At 35.8% G+C, this 20,675-nt stretch overlaps 1 protein-coding gene across 2 annotated transcripts; it reads left to right on the forward strand.

Annotated features, from left to right (window-relative positions):
* The first annotated feature begins 3,555 nt into the window (after positions 1–3,555).
* On the forward strand, positions 3,556–16,291 carry LOC131635655 (uncharacterized). Of its 2 annotated transcripts, XM_058906292.1 has the most exons (19): positions 3,556–3,821; positions 4,277–4,405; positions 4,499–4,666; positions 4,911–4,994; positions 5,266–5,316; positions 5,446–5,502; positions 5,595–5,677; positions 5,772–5,892; positions 6,229–6,288; positions 6,373–6,606; positions 6,916–7,069; positions 8,115–8,242; positions 8,458–8,505; positions 12,967–13,097; positions 13,190–13,272; positions 13,422–13,525; positions 13,659–13,729; positions 13,914–14,221; positions 14,328–16,291. In XM_058906292.1, the coding sequence occupies exons 1-19, from the start codon at positions 3,606–3,608 to the stop codon at positions 14,483–14,485; spliced, it is 2,388 nt and encodes a 795-aa protein (XP_058762275.1). In that variant the 5' UTR covers positions 3,556–3,605; the 3' UTR covers positions 14,486–16,291. The 2 variants fall into 2 exon arrangements, 1 of the variants encoding a protein (XP_058762275.1); XR_009293844.1 differs by lacking the exon at positions 14,328–16,291 and having other exon boundaries at positions 13,654–13,729; positions 13,914–13,961.
* The last annotated feature ends 4,384 nt before the right edge of the window (positions 16,292–20,675 follow it).

Below are 20,675 nucleotides of genomic sequence, written 5' to 3' on the forward strand. Positions count from 1 at the left end.
TTGTACGCAACATTAAATGGTTTGCGTGTTATCTTAGTTTTTGTTTTCTCCAAGGATTTGCATGTGGATAGCTTCTTCAATCAACCTTGGGAATTGCGCTTTTGGAGTGTTGCAACCGTTTTACTAATGATCATGTCTTTAACGACATTATTTTGAATCAATCTTCAATCTTCTGTTCAGCCTTGCATTTCAGCTCCTGTTATAGATGTGTTTGCAGTGGTTTGGTACAGTATCAGAAGTTGCCTTAAGACTTAAGTATCTCTTGCATTTATCCAGCTCTGCATATTTGCCAAGTTGTGATTTTGCTGGTACTGGTACATCTTCTAAAATCAGAAATATATAATTAGAGTACCATGTTTTCTTATACAAAATTTATTTGCTTGTTATCATCAAAATACTAAATTATGATTAGAATCAAACTATGTTCTAACACATGATAATTAATTTAATAATAGTTAAAAACTTTTGCTAAAAAAAGTAATCAATACCAAACTCTTTTTCTTTGACACTTTAGTTGCTTGATTTTTTGGTCCACCCTTTTTTAAACTACCTTTTGACACCCCCTATTGCATGTACATACAAACAATTAATAGTTAATAGTATTCACATAAAAATTAGTTAACAATATCCACATAAAAAATAGTTAAACTAACTAGTTTCTTATGTACTTTTTGGACTGATGGATCCTAACTTGCTTATGTAGCTGGCTCAATAACAATTGTTGCATTTCACTTAGAATAATTGCAAGCGGTTTATCCTTCTTGCATGTTCTACTATTGTGACCATATTCCAGACATTTCTTGCATCCGTGGTTTGTATTACATTCCAAAATATCAAAATAGCAGTACATTACATCCTAAAATATCAAAATAGCAGTGCATCTGTATAAGTTCTGCAAAACTTAACTAAGACATTAAAGACATTAAATTCATTACATATTAAAATACAAAACATAACTATTGTTCAAAACATGAAATGACAAAAGAAAATTTCTTGTCTACATTTTCAAATAGTCTTCACTGAGTAAGCCCTTTGCAGATATCTTCCGAAGTGTTTGACATCCTACCACCACCATTAACTTCCTCTGTGGCTTCCTCTTCCTCTTCAACGATCACCAAAGGATCATCAGGTTTTTTTTACCAGGGCTAGAAATATCCGTTGTTCTTAGGGACCTCAGCCTATCATTTTTTCTTCTTTCACCTATATCCTATATCATATGAGCATGCCTCTTGAACTTGGTATTTGGTGTGGACATCTTGACCTGAGATAGAAAGCAACATACATAAGTAGCTATAATTTAAATTGAGTGAATATACTCATATAATTCTTTAGTACTCACTGGTTCGCTACATGTTGGACTTGGTGATGATGGTCCTGGGGACTTGAAAGGTTTGATTTTGCTTGCTTTTGGAGCTTTGCTAAAGAAGCACCTGACACCACCTGACTTTGGTTCAATTGGATTTGGTTCAAGTGGATTTGGTTCAGTTGGATTTGGTTCAGTTGGATTTGGTTCTTTTGGCTTGATAGGTGATATGTCAACACTTAGAGGTTGAATGTCCAAAACATCATCATCTCTCAGCAGTACAACCAAAGATTATGCATCCCATCCACAGAACTTAACCAAAAATGACTTATCCATATAAGAAGACTGTGTAGGTTGTTCCTTATTGATAGACCCTTGGCCATTGATTCTTGGTACATCAGTTTCAACTCCTTCTCCATTGATGATAGGTACATCATTTGGTACATCAGTTACTTTATCATTCACTTTTTTCTTTTTTGAACAAGCCTTTTTGCCCTTTTTGGAAGTTCCAGTCTGACCTGTGACATTGTTGACTTATCCCTTAGGCCTCCCCTGTTATAAACAAATACAAGTACACATACAAATACAAGTACTAATGTCAGAAGCTTACCCTTTTCTTTGGTGACTTGCCAGTCTGACTTGCCAAATGAACCTTGCTAGTCTGACTTGCCTGTGTAGGAAGCCTTGTGTAGACACATTCTCTGTCTCATTTCCAGAAGGTACAACAATAATTTGCTTATTTTTCTTGCAATCCCTTTTGTCGTGGCCTAGTTAAAAACATGTTTTACACCTATGGTTGGTATTTGTTCATCACAGCTGTCATCATCAGTCCCACTATCTAGCTCATCAAAATATATCAATTGCATAGTTGTTTCCAATAGCATATGCAGATAACTCCGAAGCATCTCCATCATCCCTAAATGGTTTTAAAACTTCTTCAAGACCTCTTTCATCATTAACCCCTTTCTGAACCCCTTCCCGAATCCCTTCTTGAACCCCTTCATGAACCACCTCTTCAAACCCTTCATCAAATCCCTTCATCCTCTCCTCTTCACTAACATCAAAGTGTACACGTTCCACAAATTCATCACTAGAATCACTACTCCCTTCACTTGAATTGTCATCCTTCTCATCACATGCCTTCTTACCCTTGCCTATCTCTCTAACCATATCCATACAAGTTGGCTCTCCGTTAACTGGTTTTGACTCACAAAATATATCAATTGCACAGTTGTTTCCAATAGCATATGCAGATAACTCCGAAGCATCTCCATCATCCCTAAATGGTTTTAAATCTTCTTCAAGACCTCTTTCATCGTGTTTCCACCATATTTTAACAACGTTAACATCAAACTCAATGTCCATCGCTTTCACTATGTCAATGGATTCAAAATAAGACCAATAATCAGGATCTAGATTACTAAATGAAAAAACGTCTCCACCATCATATTTTAGGTCAGGTTCTTTTACAAAACAACCCTTTGTGTAAAAAACAACCTTAAATTTGGCCATTACCTGAACAGTAAATTAACTTCCATTCAAATTTACCAAATTATGTTAGATTTACCAAATTAGGTCAAATACTACAAAAACTACTTATGAACTAGAAATACTAGTTATATACATATACAAATACGAAATAAGTATTGATAGCATAACAATGATTATTTATCTAACTACTAGCATTACTAAATATGCAACAAGTACTTGGGATCACATAATCCGACAAAAGCTGAACCACTGCAACTGAAACGAGGGAACACAAAGCAACGACAAGGAATAAGTTGTTAGGACCACCAAAGTTTTTCAATGCACATAGAGAAAGACGACTAGGACCACTAGATTTTTTCAAAGCACACAGACAAAGGAGAAAACTAGGGCTTCGCACATTCAACTTCTAGAAAATGAAATATCTTTCATTTGTTTAAGTTTACAAAATGACCTAAGTGAGTTGAATGTAATCTGAATATATTATCATCTAATCCACACTGACAAATAAATAATTTAAAAAATCTACAAGCGCAACGTATATACTTGCCACGTAGGCATCCGTTAGAGGAAACTAACGGGAGGGACTATTTTTAGGGACATAAAACTTTAAAGGAACTATTGTTTGAAGCAAATTTTTATAGAAACTAAAATTGAAGAATCGCATATTTATAGAGATTAAAAACATATTTAATCCTAAAAATGTGAGGCGATACTCTAATTTCAAAACATATTGTAATAATAATACATAGTACCATATATCAAACATAGTTTTGTGCAATTTCCAGAACCTAACAGTGGAAAACCGAAGAAAATGTTATCTTGTTACAATTCCAATACAATCACACTGTCTTTCCCTTTCCCTATAACAACCATTAACAAACTCAAACATACACAACAACACAGACATAAACAAACCTTGGTCCTAGCTTCCATTCACCACGACAGCCTCAGGGTCCTCGAATGGGACAAACTCTCCGATTTGGTCTCTTCCTTCACCACCACTTCCTTGGGCCGTCGCGCCCTCAAGGTTCCCCTCTCTTTCTCTTTTTCTATTCAATCTCATATCAAAATAATTAAGAATTTATATTGTGGGTGTTCGAGATATTAGCATTAGTTACAAATTAGTTTCAAGTTAGTTACAATCGGTTTACCAGTTAGCTATTAGTTGCAAGTTAGTTATAAATTGGTTATACTATAGATAAAAGTTAGTTATTAGTTGCAAGTCAGATACAAATTGGTTACACTCGATGAGAGTTAGTTATTTGTTGCAAGTTAGTTACAAATTGGTTATACTATAAATTGATTACACTAGATGAGAGTTAGTTACACTCTTAGTCTATATAAGTATCATTGTATCACTTTAATGGTAGAAGCTCTACTTTTGATCAATATAAAGTTTATTACAACTTTTTCATATTTTCTCTCTTCTATAGTTTCTTTAGATTCTATCAAGAATCTTAACGGTGGGTGTTCATGGAACAGGATCAATTATGGTCCCAGAATCGAACTTATGAAGAAAGTCTCAAACTTCTCGAAGAAACCAATGCTGCTGTTCAAATGCACAATCATGGCTCTTGCAGGTTGCACTTTGGTCACATTGATGCTATGGTGGTTGGTACCTAGTTTATAAAAATGGGTTATCTTTTTCATGGATAATTATTCTGTTTGCTTTGATGCCAAGTGTTTGATTTAAGGTTTCTGTAGGTGCAAACTGCAATTCAAAATGCACGGAGAACCATACCGGTTACTGGCTATGAGGCGAGAGCTGTTTTGGCTCTTCTTCAGAGCTCTGACACCTTGCAGGGGGATTTAAAAGCTACAATTAAGCAAGATAAAGATTGGTATAATCGTTTCATGCCTCTTACAGAAGTGGTAATTAATGAAATGATATTTTGAATATATATGTAAATCATGTTATCTGATTAAAACTTTTCTTTCAATTTTATGTGTTTTATAGTAGTTGTAAAGAGGTTGCTTTCTTTTAAGGTTTCAAACATTGAATAGTTTCTAATACTAAACATAGGTTTATAAAAGTCAGTGGTTGCAATCTGGACCGTGACATTAGGAGTTTGATGTTTTTGCAACTCTGATTGAGGCCTCAATTGTATGTTTGCAGATAATGGAGTTTGTCGTTAATCGATCTTTAGTTAAAGAGATAGAACAAGTTATTGACGAAGATGGCTCTATCAAGGACTCTGCGGTTTGTTCCATATCTCGTACAAGTTTCCTTCATCTAATTTCTACATGTTGTTTGTGACAGTGACAGCTATTACCTACTTTCATTTTTGTTATTTGAAATGGCATGGCATTTGTTGCATCTTGTCTTTCTTGACACTCCTTATTACAGTATTTGCTAAGAGAAAAAACTTTAAAGATGCATCTATCATTTGTTGATCATATACTTCTAGCTTGCTATCAATTGATTCTCTTTTCGTAAACACACTTGTAACTTAAACTTACATTCTTTTTAGAGTTCAGAGTTGAAAAAGTCACGTCAACAAGTGCAAGTGCTTGAGAGAAAGGTAACTCCTGCTTACTTTACCATAATTTGTTATGTGGTTTCGAGAGTTTATAATTTGTAATGTGGTATAATAGAATCTGTAGTGTGGTTTCCAAAGACACATTGTGATGATCAAACACACTTTGTTCAGGTACAACAATTAATGGAAAGCTTAATCAGAAATGAAAGGAGTGAAACATCAATTCTTGTAAGATACACCTAACTGTACATGCATTTCTTTTTTTTCTTTCCGGATGTTTCTTTCTTTCCTTATTGATAGTGTGAGGAGAATTCAAACAGGAAGTGAATAACATTGATGGAAGGTGGTGCATAAGAGTGGATTCTGGACAGAAAACAAGTTTTAAGGGTCTATTGTTATCCAGGTTTATAAAATTTCTCAACTTAACTTCAATTATTCATTAATGACTTAAAAGTTAAAATCCATTGCTTTAATATATTAAGTTTTCTTGGCAATAGTTCAAGAGTAGGAAGTACTGTAGAACCACTTTCTGCTGTTCCCTTTAATGATGAGTTGCAACGCGCAAGAGGTTTGGTTGCAAAGGCCGAAGCAGAAGTGCTCTTGACATTAACCAAAAAGGTTAGAAATTACATGCATAATCTGACAAATTTTTCTCTCCGATTTACAAAATATTATTTTTCGTTCATTTTGGATAATACGTCAATGGTTGAGCTTAGCAATATACCCGAGAAGCCTAAGCAGAAAAGGAAATTGTCAGGTGAATCGCATGATTTGTGGAATGTCCTAATTGACTAAAGAATACAGTTAAATGAGCCTAAATCTACGGATATACTTTGTATCTACCATAAAAGATTTCCTAAAATAGGTTATTGACTACACAAGGTCTTCCACAGACTGTTCTGTCCATGTTCTCTTATTCTCTTTCTCTTATGTTGTCATAATTTATGTGTGCAGATTCAGCTGGATGTTGATGATATTGAAAATATACTAAACAGTTTGGTTCAGCTAGATGTGGTAAATACCCTTTAATTTTTGCCAAAGTTGTGAACACATGCTTTTGTGTGAAAGATAATCAGTAATGTCGTTCATATTATGCAGATTAATGCCCGTGCTACATATGGTCTTTCATTTGGAGGATCAAATCCTCATATATTTTTGCCTGATAGTAATAGCTCTTCTACTGCTCAGTCCTTAACAAGAAGTGACAATTTCAATGGACCGATACCCAACAATAGGGAATGGATATTGCATCTTCCCAAAGCTTATCATCCTTTGTTGCTCCAGAGCCACAGGGAAAATTCAAAGAAGGCCAAAGAAGATGTCGCTACTTCAGTTAAGTCACAAATAACACGAAACTACTGTTTCTTCTCTATTCCTCCCTTGTTTTCCCCATTTCTCTCTCTATATTCACTTGGGAAACATCATGAAATAACTGAATGAGAATAATGTTTCTTCAAGAGGAGAAACTTAACTTTGGGGGTTAGGAGGAGCATTTGGAATCTTTCATTTAGACTAGTGATATCAGAAAATATTTTTTATTTTTTAGATATTTGACATTATCTGTGACTTTAAGGTTTTTTTAGTGCTTATCATGCATCTGATGATCATTTAGACTCATGATAAAGCACTTTTGATAGGCAGGTTGCCGCTCTTGACAAAGGCCAATCACAGCCAGTACCAGTTGACTTTTTGGTATCTAATAAAACTCGTGTTATAGTTATTACGGGCCCTAATACTGGTGGTAAAACGATATGTTTGAAGACTGTGGGATTGGCAGCTATGATGGCAAAATCAGGTGTTCAATGTTTCCTCTTTCTCACTCTCAATGTCTACCATTATTACATGCTCATTAATAGCATCAACGTTGTATTTTCTCAAGTAAAAGTTCATTTAGTTTAGTTTATTATCATGATGAGCCTCTTGATATTTAACCTTTAGGGCTTGAGATTTGATTTGGATATCTTTCCATTGGACTTATCCACGCTTCTGATGTCTATTCTTGTGTGTGAGGGGGTGTTGGAAACATTTGCTTACTTCAATGCAGCCATCCCGGGCTGCCTTCGTTGTAGCCTATAGCACTTTCATTGTGTTGGATGTGGAAGGGTGTTTTGAGATTCCACACGGATTTGAGATTTGATCTAAATTGTTCTCATCTATGTTGTTGATCACGCCGCGTTTACGAAAAAACTGCAGCACGTCAGAAGGCCTTGCTGCAACAATAACTGCAGAAGCCCAGCAAAAATTGGGTACAACATTTGCAGTCTCATGTCACGCTGGAATCGCGGCCACATCGAGGGCCTTATTACATAACCCATCCTCTTGATCTACATCCTGGTGTTTTCTGGCACACCACTATTTTGGGTGCAGTTAGCTCACACAATAGTTTGATGGTATTAGAGTCTTTCCTAGATCTGTTATTGGGTTGCTTGCATTTACCCATGCTCCAAATGTTCAGTCCCAGACGTGAAGAATGTGTGTTAGAAACCTTTGTGGCCTTCACTGCGATCACGTCTTTGCTATGTAGGGTGTGTTGAGATCCCATATTGACTGGATATTTGAAAAAACAGTCTTTTTTAATAACATTATAAGACTTAGATAATCCTCATTCCTCACCTGATGCTCTAACTTTTAGGGTTGAGTTAGTTCTGGCTCAAACTCTTAGAAATTCTAACCTGTTAATGATGACAGAATCTTCATTTCATTTTTAATTCACCACTGTCTTTCATGAATAACGTATGTGGAATTGATGAGTGAACCAAAAATATATAGATTTTTTTTTTCTGCTTGTGTTTAAAATACTCATAGGATATTATTAATGTTTTGAACCTGTCATGGTGCAGGTCTCTATGTTCTTGCTTCTGAGTCTGTGCAAATTCCTTGGTTTGATTCTGTTTTTGCCGACATTGGTGATGAGCAGTCCTTATCACAGTCTCTGTCTACGTTCTCTGGCCACCTGAAACAGATAAGTGTAAGGAAAATATGTTATACTTCAATACACTGTAGTGCTCCAGTGAAAATGAGCGACTTATAAACATGTCAGTTGAGCTTGATTAACATTTTAAATGCTGAGTGTTATGTTACAGATTACACTCACAAGTGACACATAATTTTCTTTTATCATGTCTCAAAGTGCATGATTTTTTTTTTTTTTAATTTTAATTTGCTTTTAATTTTATCTTGCAGAATATTAAATTACAATCAACAAGACAGTCACTGGTGCTACTAGATGAGGTATGTATTGGGTGAACTTATTTAACAGTTCAAATATGTAATTTCATTGAAGTGTATGATGCAAAGAGCATTGTTTGTGTTGGAAATAGAAAAAATACATTGTATGTTTTCCATTAAAAAGAGCATTTAAGTTTTAGGTTCATGTATATTTAGATTCATGCATTTAGGAAGTTGGACTATTATTTATTTCTCCTTGTAAACATAATATGTAATTAATTATATAGTGTATAAATATTATGGATGCTGAGTGCTTTACTCACTTAAGCACATTCAGAACACTCTGATTTCTATTTTTCACATGGCATCAGAGCTCCTAATCTAGGGGACTCTACTTCCGCTAATATCAGTATTTAGAAATCTGACCGGGCATTTTTATGCTGTCAGAACCCTTAAATCTTGACTGGGCAACACGTGCTGTCAAGTTTTTTCAATTAAACGCTATCTATACTTTTCCGGCAGCCGTCCGTACTGTTTCATACAGTTTTCTGCAGCCGTTAGTACAACTCTGCACATTTTTCAGCCGCTGTTTACACCGTTCCAGCCGCTGTCTACACCGTTTCAGCCGTTGTCTGCACAGTTTCAGCAACTGTCTGCAAGTTCCAGCCACTGTTTGCAAGTTCCAGCCACTGTTTGCAAGTTTCAGCCGCTGTCTGCACTGTTCCAGCCACTGTCCCTGCATTTCCTGGTATGGAAAAATCATCAAGTAATTGTAGTGTGGCGTATTCTAGTAAGCTTCCACTCTCATTTGGATTTCATGTCTCAGAAACACCTTCTCATTTATTTTGGATATTAGATTCAGGAGCCACAGACCACATGACACCCTCTTCAAAACAGTTCTCCACATATTCCCCTTGTCCCAGTAATAAAAAAATTTCTACTGCTGATGGTACTCTTGTAACTGTAGCTGGCTTTGGAGATATTCAAATAAATCATTCTATAACCTTAAAAAGGGTTCTCCATGTTCCGAAGCTATCCATGAACCTTGTCTCCATACAAAAACTTACAAATGATTTATCCTGTAGTGTGACTTTTTTTAATGATTGTTGTATATTTCAGGATAAGGACTCGGGAAAGACGATTGGACGTGCTAGAGAAAGGAATGGCCTTTACTATCTTGAAGAACCAGGTCACTGTACAAATGTCCACTTGTCTCACTCATTTATGTCAGAGTCAATACTCTCCAAAAAGGAAAAAATCTTTCTTTTTCATTGTGGATTAGGTCATCCTTCTTTTGGAGTCATTAAAGTTTTGTTTCCGTCTTTATTCAATAAGGTAGATATTGAAAGTCTTCATTGTGATGTGTGCGAGTTTGCTAAACATAAGCGTCTACCATTTCCATTAAACAACAAAAGAAGTCTTTCCCCTTTCTATCTTATTCATTCAGATGTTTGGGGTCCCTCTACTAATCCAAATGTAACAGGTGCTAGGTGGTTTGTGACTTTTATAGATGATTGTACCCGGGTTACTTGGGTATTTTTACTCCAAAACAAGTCTGACGTCAGTACTGTTTTTGCAAAGTTTTTCTACATGATTAAAAATCAATTTGGAGTAAACATTAAAAGACTTAGGTCTGATAATGGAAAAGAGTACTTCAATCATGTTCTTATTTCTTTCTGTCAAAAAGAGGGAGTTGTCCATGAGTCTTCTTGTGTTAAAACACCACAACAAAATGGAATCGCAGAAAGAAAAAATGGGCATCTATTAGACCAAACCCGAGCACTATTGTTTCATAAAAATGTTCCCAAATATTTATGGGGGGAAGCCGTTCTCACTAGCACATATCTTATTAATCGATTACCCTCTAGAGTATTAGGTTCAAGAGTCCTATGGATGTTCTTTCTTCCTTCTATCCAAATTTGTCAACAAGTAGTAATCTCAAACCTCGAATCTTTGGGTGTGTCTCATTTGTCCATGTGCATAGTCAAGACAGGAAAAAACTCGATCCTAGAGCCTTAAGATGTGTTTTTGTCGGTTATTCCTCTACTCAAAAGGGATATAAGTGTTTTCATCCTCCATCTAAAAGATTCTTTGTGTCGCGGGATGTAACCTTTCATGAAGAGGAACCGTACTTCACTCAACCTTATCTTCAGGGGGAGAGTTTTAAGGAAGATAAGCTTGAAAGTCTTGATCTTTCTGGTCTCGAGTCAAATACACTCAATTTGTCTAGTATTAAGTCAAATACATCTGGTCATGACTCAAATACACTCAATCTCTCTGGTCTCGAGTCAAATCCACCTAATTCTTCCAGTTTTGAGTCAAATAGACCCGATCTTTCTGGTCTTGAGTTAAACACACTTGTACCAAACCCATCTGAGCCTGAAGAATTGGGGGTTGAGTCAAATCAATCAAATATACCAGTAGTTGAACGTGAACCTGAAGTGGATGTGAGATATGGAAAGAATCTGGTTTACATGAGAAAGTCAAAGGCCGTTCCTGAATCGACACAAGTTCAAGAGCCTGACTCGACTCCTTCAAATGAGGTAATTAATTCTTCTGAATTGCAGGATAAAATTATGACCCAAACAACAGATGATGACCTAGACCTTCCAATTGCTATTAGGAAAGGTACCAGAAAATGCACCAAACAGCCTTTATATCCCCTTTCAAACTATCTTTCTTTTCAAAAATTCTCACCTACCCATAGAGCCTTCCTTACAAACCTTAACGCTACTTCCATACCTACTAATGTTTCTGAGGCATTGTCTGATGAAAAATGGAAGCAAGCCATGAATATTGAGATGGACGCACTGAAGAAGAATGGAACGTGGGAGATAGTGACTTTACCAGAAGGAAAGAGGCCAGTTGGATGCAAATGGGTGTACACGGTAAAATATAAGGCTGATGGATCAATCGAAAGATATAAAGCCAGGTTGGTTGCCAAAGGGTTTACACAAACCTATGGAATTGACTACTCAGAAACATTTGCACCGGTTGCGAAGATGAATACAGTGAGAGTAATTTTGTCACTTGCTGCCAATTATGGTTGGAATTTACAACAATTTGATGTGAAGAATGCTTTCCTACATGGGGAACTTGAGGAGGAGATTTATATGCAGGTACCACCGGGGTATGAAAAAAATGTGTCTGACAATACAGTTTGCAGGTTGAAAAAAGCGTTATATGGCCTAAAGCAATCACCTCGAGCATGGTTTGGAAGATTCACTAAGGTTATGACATCCTTGGGGTACAAGCAAAGTCAAGGGGATCACACCTTGTTCATCAAACACTCGCCACAAGGGGGAGTAACAGTTTTGTTAGTATATGTGGATGACATTATAATGACTGGAGGTGATTGGAAGGAGCAACAGATCTTGAGTCATTGTTTGGCTAAGGAGTTTGAAATAAAAGCTCTTGGAAAGCTGAAGTACTTCTTGGGAATCGAGGTGGCACATTCCCGAAAAGGCATTTTTATATCACAACAAAAATACATTACAGATTTACTCAAAGAGACAGGAAAAACAGCGTGTAAACCAGCGAGCGTTCCTATGGATCCAAATCTTAAATTGGGTAATACAGAAGAAGATGTTGCAGTAGATAAAGAAATGTATCAACGTCTAGTTGGGAGATTAATTTACTTGTCTCACACTAGACCTGATATTGCATATGCTGTAAGTATGGTTAGTCAGTTCATGCATTGTCCTAAAGAGATCCATTTACAAGCAGTTCATAGAATCCTGCAGTATCTCAAGGGAACTCCAGGAAGAGGAATTTTGTTCAAAAGAAATGGAAATACAACACTTGAGGCCTACACTGATGCGGACTATGCAGGATCAATTGTTGATAGAAGATCCACTACAGGGTATTGCACCTTTCTTGGAGGAAATCTTGTGACTTGGAGGAGTAAGAAGCAAAATGTAGTAGCACGTTCTAGTGCTGAAGCTGAATTTCGAGCCATGGCACAAGGCATTTGTGAATTACTTTGGCTTAAAATTATTTTAGAAGATTTGAAAATCAAATGGGAAGGACCCATGAAGCTCTACTGTGATAATAAGTCAGCTATCAGTATAGCACATAATCCAGTTCAACATGATCGAACTAAGCATATTGAGGTTGATAGACACTTCATTAAGGAGAAGCTTGACAGTGGGCTGATTTGCACCCCATATGTGTCCTCACATGGGCAACTTGCGGATATTCTCACTAAAGGATTGAGTTGCTCAAATTTTGAACGAATTATATCCAAGCTGGGAATGGAGAATACTTATTCACCAGCTTGAGGGGGAGTGTTGGAAATAGAAAAAATACATTGTATGTTTTCCATTAAAAAGAGCATTTAAGTTTTAGGTTCATGTATATTTAGATTCATGCATTTAGGAAGTTGGACTATTATTTATTTCTCCTTGTAAACATAATATGTAATTAATTATATAGTGTATAAATATTATGGATGCTGAGTGCTTTACTCACTTAAGCACATTCAGAACACTCTGATTTCTATTTTTCACAGTTTGCAATTGTTAGGTTGGTGCAGGAACAAACCCCCTTGAAGGAGCAGCACTAGGAATGTCATTATTGGAATCTTTTGCGCAAGATGGTTGTTTATTGACAATAGCAACGACTCATCACGGTGAACTTAAAACCCTAAAATACAGGTAGTCAATACTAATGATGAAAGCAAAACATGAATGCAAAACATTTTCTGTTATCTCGAGTTCTGGTTTCATGGTTTTCATTTCATGAGCAGTAACGACGCCTTTGAAAACGCATGTATGGAGTTTGATGAAGTAAATTTGAAGCCAACTTACAAAATTCTCTGGGGCATACCTGGTAAGCACTCTAACTCATGAATATAGTAAACGATGTTTTAAATCACGTGGCCTTAACAAAGAGAATGCCGGTTTCATGAATAACTTGATTGAGAATAAAAAATAATACATACTTTTCAATGGACAGAGCTCATGAGATTTTCATTGCAGGGCGCTCAAATGCAATCAATATAGCCGAGAGGCTGGGACTGCCATCTGCTGTTATAGATACTGCTCGTAAGTTATATGGTTCTTCTAGTGCGGAAATTGATGAGGTATTTTTATCGTATCATAACTATATTTATTATTTGTTTAAAGTAAATAATCTCACTTTTAGAGATTAAGTGATGATGGATTTTTCCATCACAAATATTTCAGCATCCTTGACGATGTTTACTTTCAGCACAGGTAATTACTGATATGGAGAAGTTAAAACAAGATTACCACCAGCGATTAACTGAAGCACATTATTATCTGATGTGAGACTCTTGTTTCCTCAAAAACCAAATTTACCGAATTCCTCATCCTCCATATCTTTGCATTTCTGTACAAGTTAAAACAAGATTACCCCAAGCAATTAACTGAAGCACATTACTGAACTCTACCATACTTTTTGGAATATTTGTCAGTTTTTAGTTGAGTTTTTTATGTTTGCAATTACAGACAATCCAGAAGACTTCACAGTAGTCTACTGAACACCAGGAGAAAGATCACGGAACATAGTACTAGTCTTCAGCTTAAAAAACTTAGAGATGTATCTGAGTCTGCAGCGATGGCAAGATCCATTCTTCACAAGAACGTCAGGGAGCTGGGTGCATCAGCTAAGAAATCTTCTCAGCACAATAAAACCATTAAGAGCTCTCATGTATCAACAACAACAAACAACCTCCATACTGCATCAGATAACAACAAATCTACTATTACAGATAGAAGTCCATCTGATGTTAAAAAAATTGACAAATCGTCAGAAGGTACAGTCCTACCTGCTTTTCACATAGTGATTGTTCTATCTAGTTTTATACGAGTTATACCGTGAGAGTATGTATGTAGTTCTCACTCACCTTGTTAATCTTACAGATAGGTTTGCTGTTCCTAAAGTTGGTGATACAGTGCATGTCTCTTCCCTTGGGAAAAAAGTGACCATTTTGAAAGTGGATTCATCCAAAGGAGAAATTGTAGTTCGAGCTGGAATCATGAAGTTGAAGCTAAAAGTAACCGACATTCAAAGATCATAAATGGGTAAGTGTTTTTTTGGGCAATTGAATTCAGTTTGATCATAAATTCTGCTCATTAAGACAGAATGTAAATAGTAATTAGTTGTAATTTTTTATATCACATTTAGAATTAACATTCATAACTTTCGACTGCGTTGGTGCTCTGGTTACTGCCACTTAAATTCTTTAAATACATCTTATTAATTATTCTACTAAATATGAAATACAAAGTATATTTGTACGAATAATGGTGTATGTCACGAAATTTTCTTCACAGCTATGTCACGACGATGGCAGTTGTATAGATGTGCAATAACATTCTTCTGTATGTCACACTATACCCTGTGTTTTCAGGCAAAGACCCTAGTTTAATTGGTTGTTGAATTATTTGTGGAGCTTTCGCGATTAAGTCAGTTGTGCTAAATAGATTCGATGTATTTCTATATGGTATCATTCACATCAAGAATTCTCTAAGATTTCTGCTTCGGTTATATTTTTCTTTCATTCCATATAATGTTTGACTTCGTGTCTGATAATGTGTTCCAACAATCACTTCATTTCTCATCCAAAATTGAAATATCTCAACCAGTCCAGATATACCGTGAAAACTACCTTCTTCAAATCACAACAATTTGACTGACTATTTTTGATGGTCGCACTCAGTTTGTTGTATCTCAAAAGGATATGGTGGGTGCAGACATACATGGGTTAGTTAATTCCGTGACTGAAGGGGTAAGTGTAAATCATGTATTATACTACTACAAAATACATTGGGAAGATATCTCTGAAATGTTCTCTGAAATGAAAAATCAATCTCAAATTTATGAGTTAACACTAATTTGAAGAAAATCAGAAAGCTGAAGATTCACCTACAATGATTTTTTTAATGGATGAGTGGAAGCCACCTGAAGACAACAAACATTACATGAAAATGATGAATGTTAGTCGTCTCTTCAAGTTTCTTGTAGGTTTGATTGTGGAATTCAATGAGGTTCATCGCCAAATGCTAGGCAAAAATCCAATCCCTCTAATTATTGAAGTCTTTGCAAAATAACTTCTCAAAGAGAGTCGTCGGAAAACTGTGCTTGAAAGAAAGACAATTGTTGTTCCTCCACCTATAGAAGGATTTGTCTTAGCCCTTTCTCGTGTTAATCACAAACTGCTTCCTAATCAACAATGTGGGGACAAGACTTATTTATTTTGTGACTATTGTGGTCGCAATCATCTCACTTGAGAAACTTGCTTTAAACTACAAGAGAGGCCAAACAATGAAAACCATCTTATGTCTACGAGCAAATGAGGCTGACTTTTGTCTCTGTTTACGAAGGAGCATATGGATCACCTTCTTAATTAGTGTTCATGTTGGAATTGTGGCATAAACATATAAGGATCCAGGGGGCTCAGAACACATGGTTAATTGCTCTCATCTATCCGGTTCTTATTTTCCTAGTTCAAGTTTTGAAAAAGTTGGGATAGATGATGATAGTTATTATAGTATGGCTTACAAAGACATCATAAATTTTTTAGAGCAAATCACTTTGCAATATGTTTTACATGTTTTTAAATTTGTTTGCAATCTTCTTTCTGTTCATAATCTGTCTAAGAAACTAATTGTTTTGTTCTTCTATTTAGTTTTTTAGAACTACAATTCATGGAAAATGATGGGAATTTTTAGAGAGATAAATAAGTTGTACTTAGGCACAAGAAGTGCCAAAGGACAACAAAAAACCCAACAACAAAAGCAACCAAGCTATAACTCAAAACTACTGCTCCACCAACAAAAGAACAAGGAACAGGAGGCAAAAATCAAACCATTTCAGCATAATGTCACGAATTTCCCTCTATTCAATGGGAGAGGGGTGTGGAAATGGTTTCCTGAACCAAGCAGGTCCACATTGTTGAATGGCAAATGGTGCCATGGTTGAGACAAGTTTTTTACAGTTGAAAAACATATCAAAGTAGGTCTCAAAAGCTTCCTTAGACGCATCTTTGCCATCATCTGGAGTAAGTTGAGCAAGCCTCAGACCTTCGATACCACCTCTAGTTTAGGCAATATGCTGGATTTCAGAGAATGTTCGAAAGTGACATTAAGTCACAACTGTAGGAGCCAGATGGGGCCACCCACCTGGCAACTTTTAGGATTTTTTTCATTCCTTGAGGTCACGAGATGCTAACCCCAAAGATTCATAGAGGCCACATAAGATCAGTTTGTTGAGGCAAATATTCCTCCCCTCACAAAGTTGGGTGGCCAGAGGTACAAATATTTTGGCCAATAAGATGGAGCGGGAACAGAAAACATAACGAGAAAGCCAATAAGAAAAGCTATGTGTTCATGATCTCTCACATTATGCGTCGAAGCATAATGCTCGTCGTTGAATGTGCTATAGTCTGTTTTGGTAAATAAAAATTCGGGTTTGGTCTTAGTGATTACTGAAGGTTCAAAGGGTACTCCAGTTGGTCGAAGACCAACAATAGCAACGATGTCGAAGAGCGTATGGGTTACGATCCCACAAGTTAATTGAAATGTATTGGTGGTGGTTTCTCATAAGCACATGGCAGTAAGGAGCATATGAGGGTTATACCCAGGGCCAACTCTTGAGAGTTTTATTAGGTCAAAAATATCCTGGTCTTTCAATATTTGTTTCTTCTTTTGTTGATCCCTATTCAGCCCCTGGATATATGAAGAGTCGTCATCAATCGGAGGAGATGATCGAAATATCTGATTCTTCATGAAGCTAAAATCAAAATGGGCATCATGGAAAACCAAGGGTTCACATGAAGGGTAGCTGGGGAAGAAACGTTTCAGAACATAAGGTTTCTTAACATGCCTAAGATGGAGACTCATGAAAGCGAAAGTGGTACCTGAAATGGAGTAAGGAATCAGTGCTTCAGAATACCAAACTATTATTTTCCCGTCCTCCAGAGGAGGCTCCGGGACATATGGGCGATCATCTATAAGAAGGGGGCCTTTAATGTTGGCAGGAAAATGAGCGTATGGAGCAGGCTTGAATGCGCGTTTAGGAGCCATTGTTGATTCTCAAAAGCTTTTTAAGAAGAAAATGTGTGGAAAAAGATAATAGGAGTCACAAAAGCTATCTAGGGTTTTTCTTTCTTTTCCAGGAAAGGAAATGGTGAAAGAGGAGAGATTTGTTGAAGGAGCATTTAAATAGCCAGAAAAGAGGAAGGAAACATTTTGATTTCCCTCCAAAAGGATGGAGACAACTAGCACGTCCAAGGTTGCAGACAACATTTTAAATATTGGAAAAAAAATTAAATGAACTTTCTTAATTTCATTTAATTTAGTGAATCATTAATATCCTTGAAAATAGGAGGTAATGATTACCAATTGCACGCATGTCTGTGACGTGATAGTTTGGTAGAAAGTGGTCAAGATGGCTATAAAGGCGTCTAGCTGAGATGGCGTTTACAAGCTATTCCAAGTGGTGTCGAACAGTTACAGAAAACACCATATTTCTTCCATCTGACACGTGATCGAAAGTGACATTTTGGGGGGGGGGGGCATCTGTTAGCCTAGGAATTCTAGATGGAGAAAAGTCAACAAAGAATGTTAATAGCCACGTTGAAAAATTCCAAGTGTTAAGAGGTCTCGACTGGAAAGACTTCGACTTATCAACCTCGTCGACCAAGTCGTTCAACGAAGCATGTTTAACAAGGTTTGGAAGAATCTCAAGAACATATCCACAAGATTAAGATCTCTCTCTCTCTCTCTCTCTCTCTCTCTCTCTCTCTTCAAAACATGTCCAAAATCTCGAAAAGGATATTCGACAAGATGGTTGGATTCGATAAGATCACTAGCTATCCAGGACTTAATATATTTTCTAAGTCTAAGAGTCAGCTAAGTGAATTAATGTTCCGACAAGTGCCAGGGAACTGAATCAGGTGATCTGGAAGGTAGTTGGGAAGTTTGAAACAGTTATCAAATAAAAGTTATCAACATGATACGTAGCTCCTCAACAGTTGTATCCTTGAAGATGCGTGGAAGCAAGTTAGAGCATGAAGACCTAAGTAGTAGGATACATGTCAAATCTTTAGGGTTTAACCGTCGTTGACAATTATATTTGTAATAGTATATAATGCAGACTTCTGCATTGTAGTCGAGGTCCCAAATCCTCACCGATTCTCTATAGAACTAGAGTACCCAAGTCATCGAGCAAAATAGTTTGTGAAATATGTGAGTCTGTGTCCATCCCTTTTTACATTCTACAAATCTTTTACATTAAAGTATTTACATTAAATACTACTTGTTTCATTTACTTTGTGTATTGTCTATTACCTTTACCCAAAGTTTATTGTATGTTTCCCGTTATTTATTATTCAAGCATTATAAACCCAAAATAAATACACTTTTTTCATTAATATTTTTTTGCACAATATGTTTCGAGATTTTTCAAATTAATCTCTTAAGTGAACTAAATATTTGTTAAAAATACCAATAAACACTACCTTAAAGATAAAAAAACAATAGGATGTAAATGAACTTTTGCAGTAAAATGCAAGGTCGGGAAAAGATACAAAGTTAAATTAGTAGCAAAAATATTTACTCAAACTCATGATATAGATTATCGGGAGACTTTATTCTATAAATACTCAAGTTGAGGTAAGATTGTTATTTTAGTAGTGCATATTGATGACATTATTATGACATGAGATGATGTTAAAGAGACCAATGACCTATAGAGAGGATTTCAGGTTGAGTTTGACATCAAGGACCTTAAAAAATTAAAACACCATCTCGAGATAGCATTTGCAATTGATTTTGTACAATGACTGGTGTAACAAAATTAAGTTGTTAGTGTTTCATGAATAAATATTGACCTGATAATGTTTGGCCTCCTTGCCATTTCAAATATTTTTTGTGTAGACGCCATAACTTTCCGTTGTCATAAAGAAGCCCTAAAAAGAAAATGTAGTGTTTATAACTTTAGTACTTATGCATAATGAGATTGAGATATTAAAAGTTAAAATTAAAATGAGCACGTTGGAACATGATTACGTACTTGAATTTAATATAAAACAATTCTAACACAATTAAACAATGTTTGTTGAATTTGAAACTTCCACCAAATTAGTGGACCATTACTAATAAAGCACTGATTAATGGGTAGATGAAAGAAAGAGGGAAAAGGCCACACATAGATTTAACTAAACTACTCAATTTGCATTGTTACTTTTTTATGATGTCATTTTGCATTTTTTTTTTAGTGAAATAGAAAATAAATAGCAGCCTCATGATGACCAAGTGAAAAGTTTTCCCGCTTATAAGTAGTAGATGTCACAAATGAGTAAAGATGGTGTACTTACAAGATTAACATTCCAACGCTTAGGTCAATAAAATAAGAGATGAAACTTACAAGTGTATTACAAATATATGAATAAGTAATACTTCAATGTGGCAGAATCACATTTATTTAAAATGATGGTTAAAACCGTCATATGTGGATACATCAAAGATGTGTGATATCATTGGATATGAATATCAAAGATTGAGATAAATGCAAGACCATGCTTTACTATTAGCGTCCATTTGTTTGTCAGCTGAATGAACGCCTATAATTAAATATGACCTCTGAATTTGGTCGATCTTATTGTGTCGTTAACCAACCCAGAACACAATATTTACAATACAACATTTACGACTAAACTTGCTAAATCAACTGCAAAAAATATAATATTATAATTTGATGGAAAAGTGGCATTTTGTTATGCATTTGTATAATGTTTTGACTTCGCTTCCTACAAATTACACAAGACAAAGTGCTCACTTTTGATATCTTGGCACTAATGAAATATGCTTTTGAAGTACTAGGTTTATACTTTATGGCTTTGTGCTTGCTCACGCATGCGCAGATTCAACCTTTTCTTGTTTTTGTTTTCTTAGGTTCATGTGAGTTAATCATATTTGAAGCATACAACACCAATGTGAAGGAAATATTCTCTTAACCATGAGACATCATAATGCACTAGTGGCAATGTTAATGTACTCCACTATTACCAGAAAAATATTGTGTCGCATGTTACCTCCAAATGTTGTAAAAGTTTTATTGCTGACAGCAACAATGAAAGTATATATAATAGATCGTTCAGTTATTGAGATGTTATGTAAAGTGAGATTATAATATAGATATGATTTAATGTGTATAAAAAACTTGTATTAAGAACCAAAACAACTCATCCATATAATGAAACATAG

Source organism: Vicia villosa, unplaced genomic scaffold (assembly GCF_029867415.1).
Source record: "Vicia villosa cultivar HV-30 ecotype Madison, WI unplaced genomic scaffold, Vvil1.0 ctg.001530F_1_1, whole genome shotgun sequence".
Lineage (NCBI taxonomy): Eukaryota > Viridiplantae > Streptophyta > Magnoliopsida > Fabales > Fabaceae > Vicia > Vicia villosa.

Excerpts from the sequence above, each read along its gene's own strand:
- LOC131635655 (XM_058906292.1), top strand. The coding sequence starts at position 3,606 with ATGTTATCTTGTTACAATTCCAATACAATCACACTGTCTTTCCCTTTC. Across the intron at positions 5,893-6,228 it reads TCTTGACATTAACCAAAAAG|ATTCAGCTGGATGTTGATGA; the intron begins GTTAGAAATTAC and ends TTATGTGTGCAG. Across the intron at positions 8,506-12,966 it reads CACTGGTGCTACTAGATGAG|GTTGGTGCAGGAACAAACCC; the intron begins GTATGTATTGGG and ends TGCAATTGTTAG.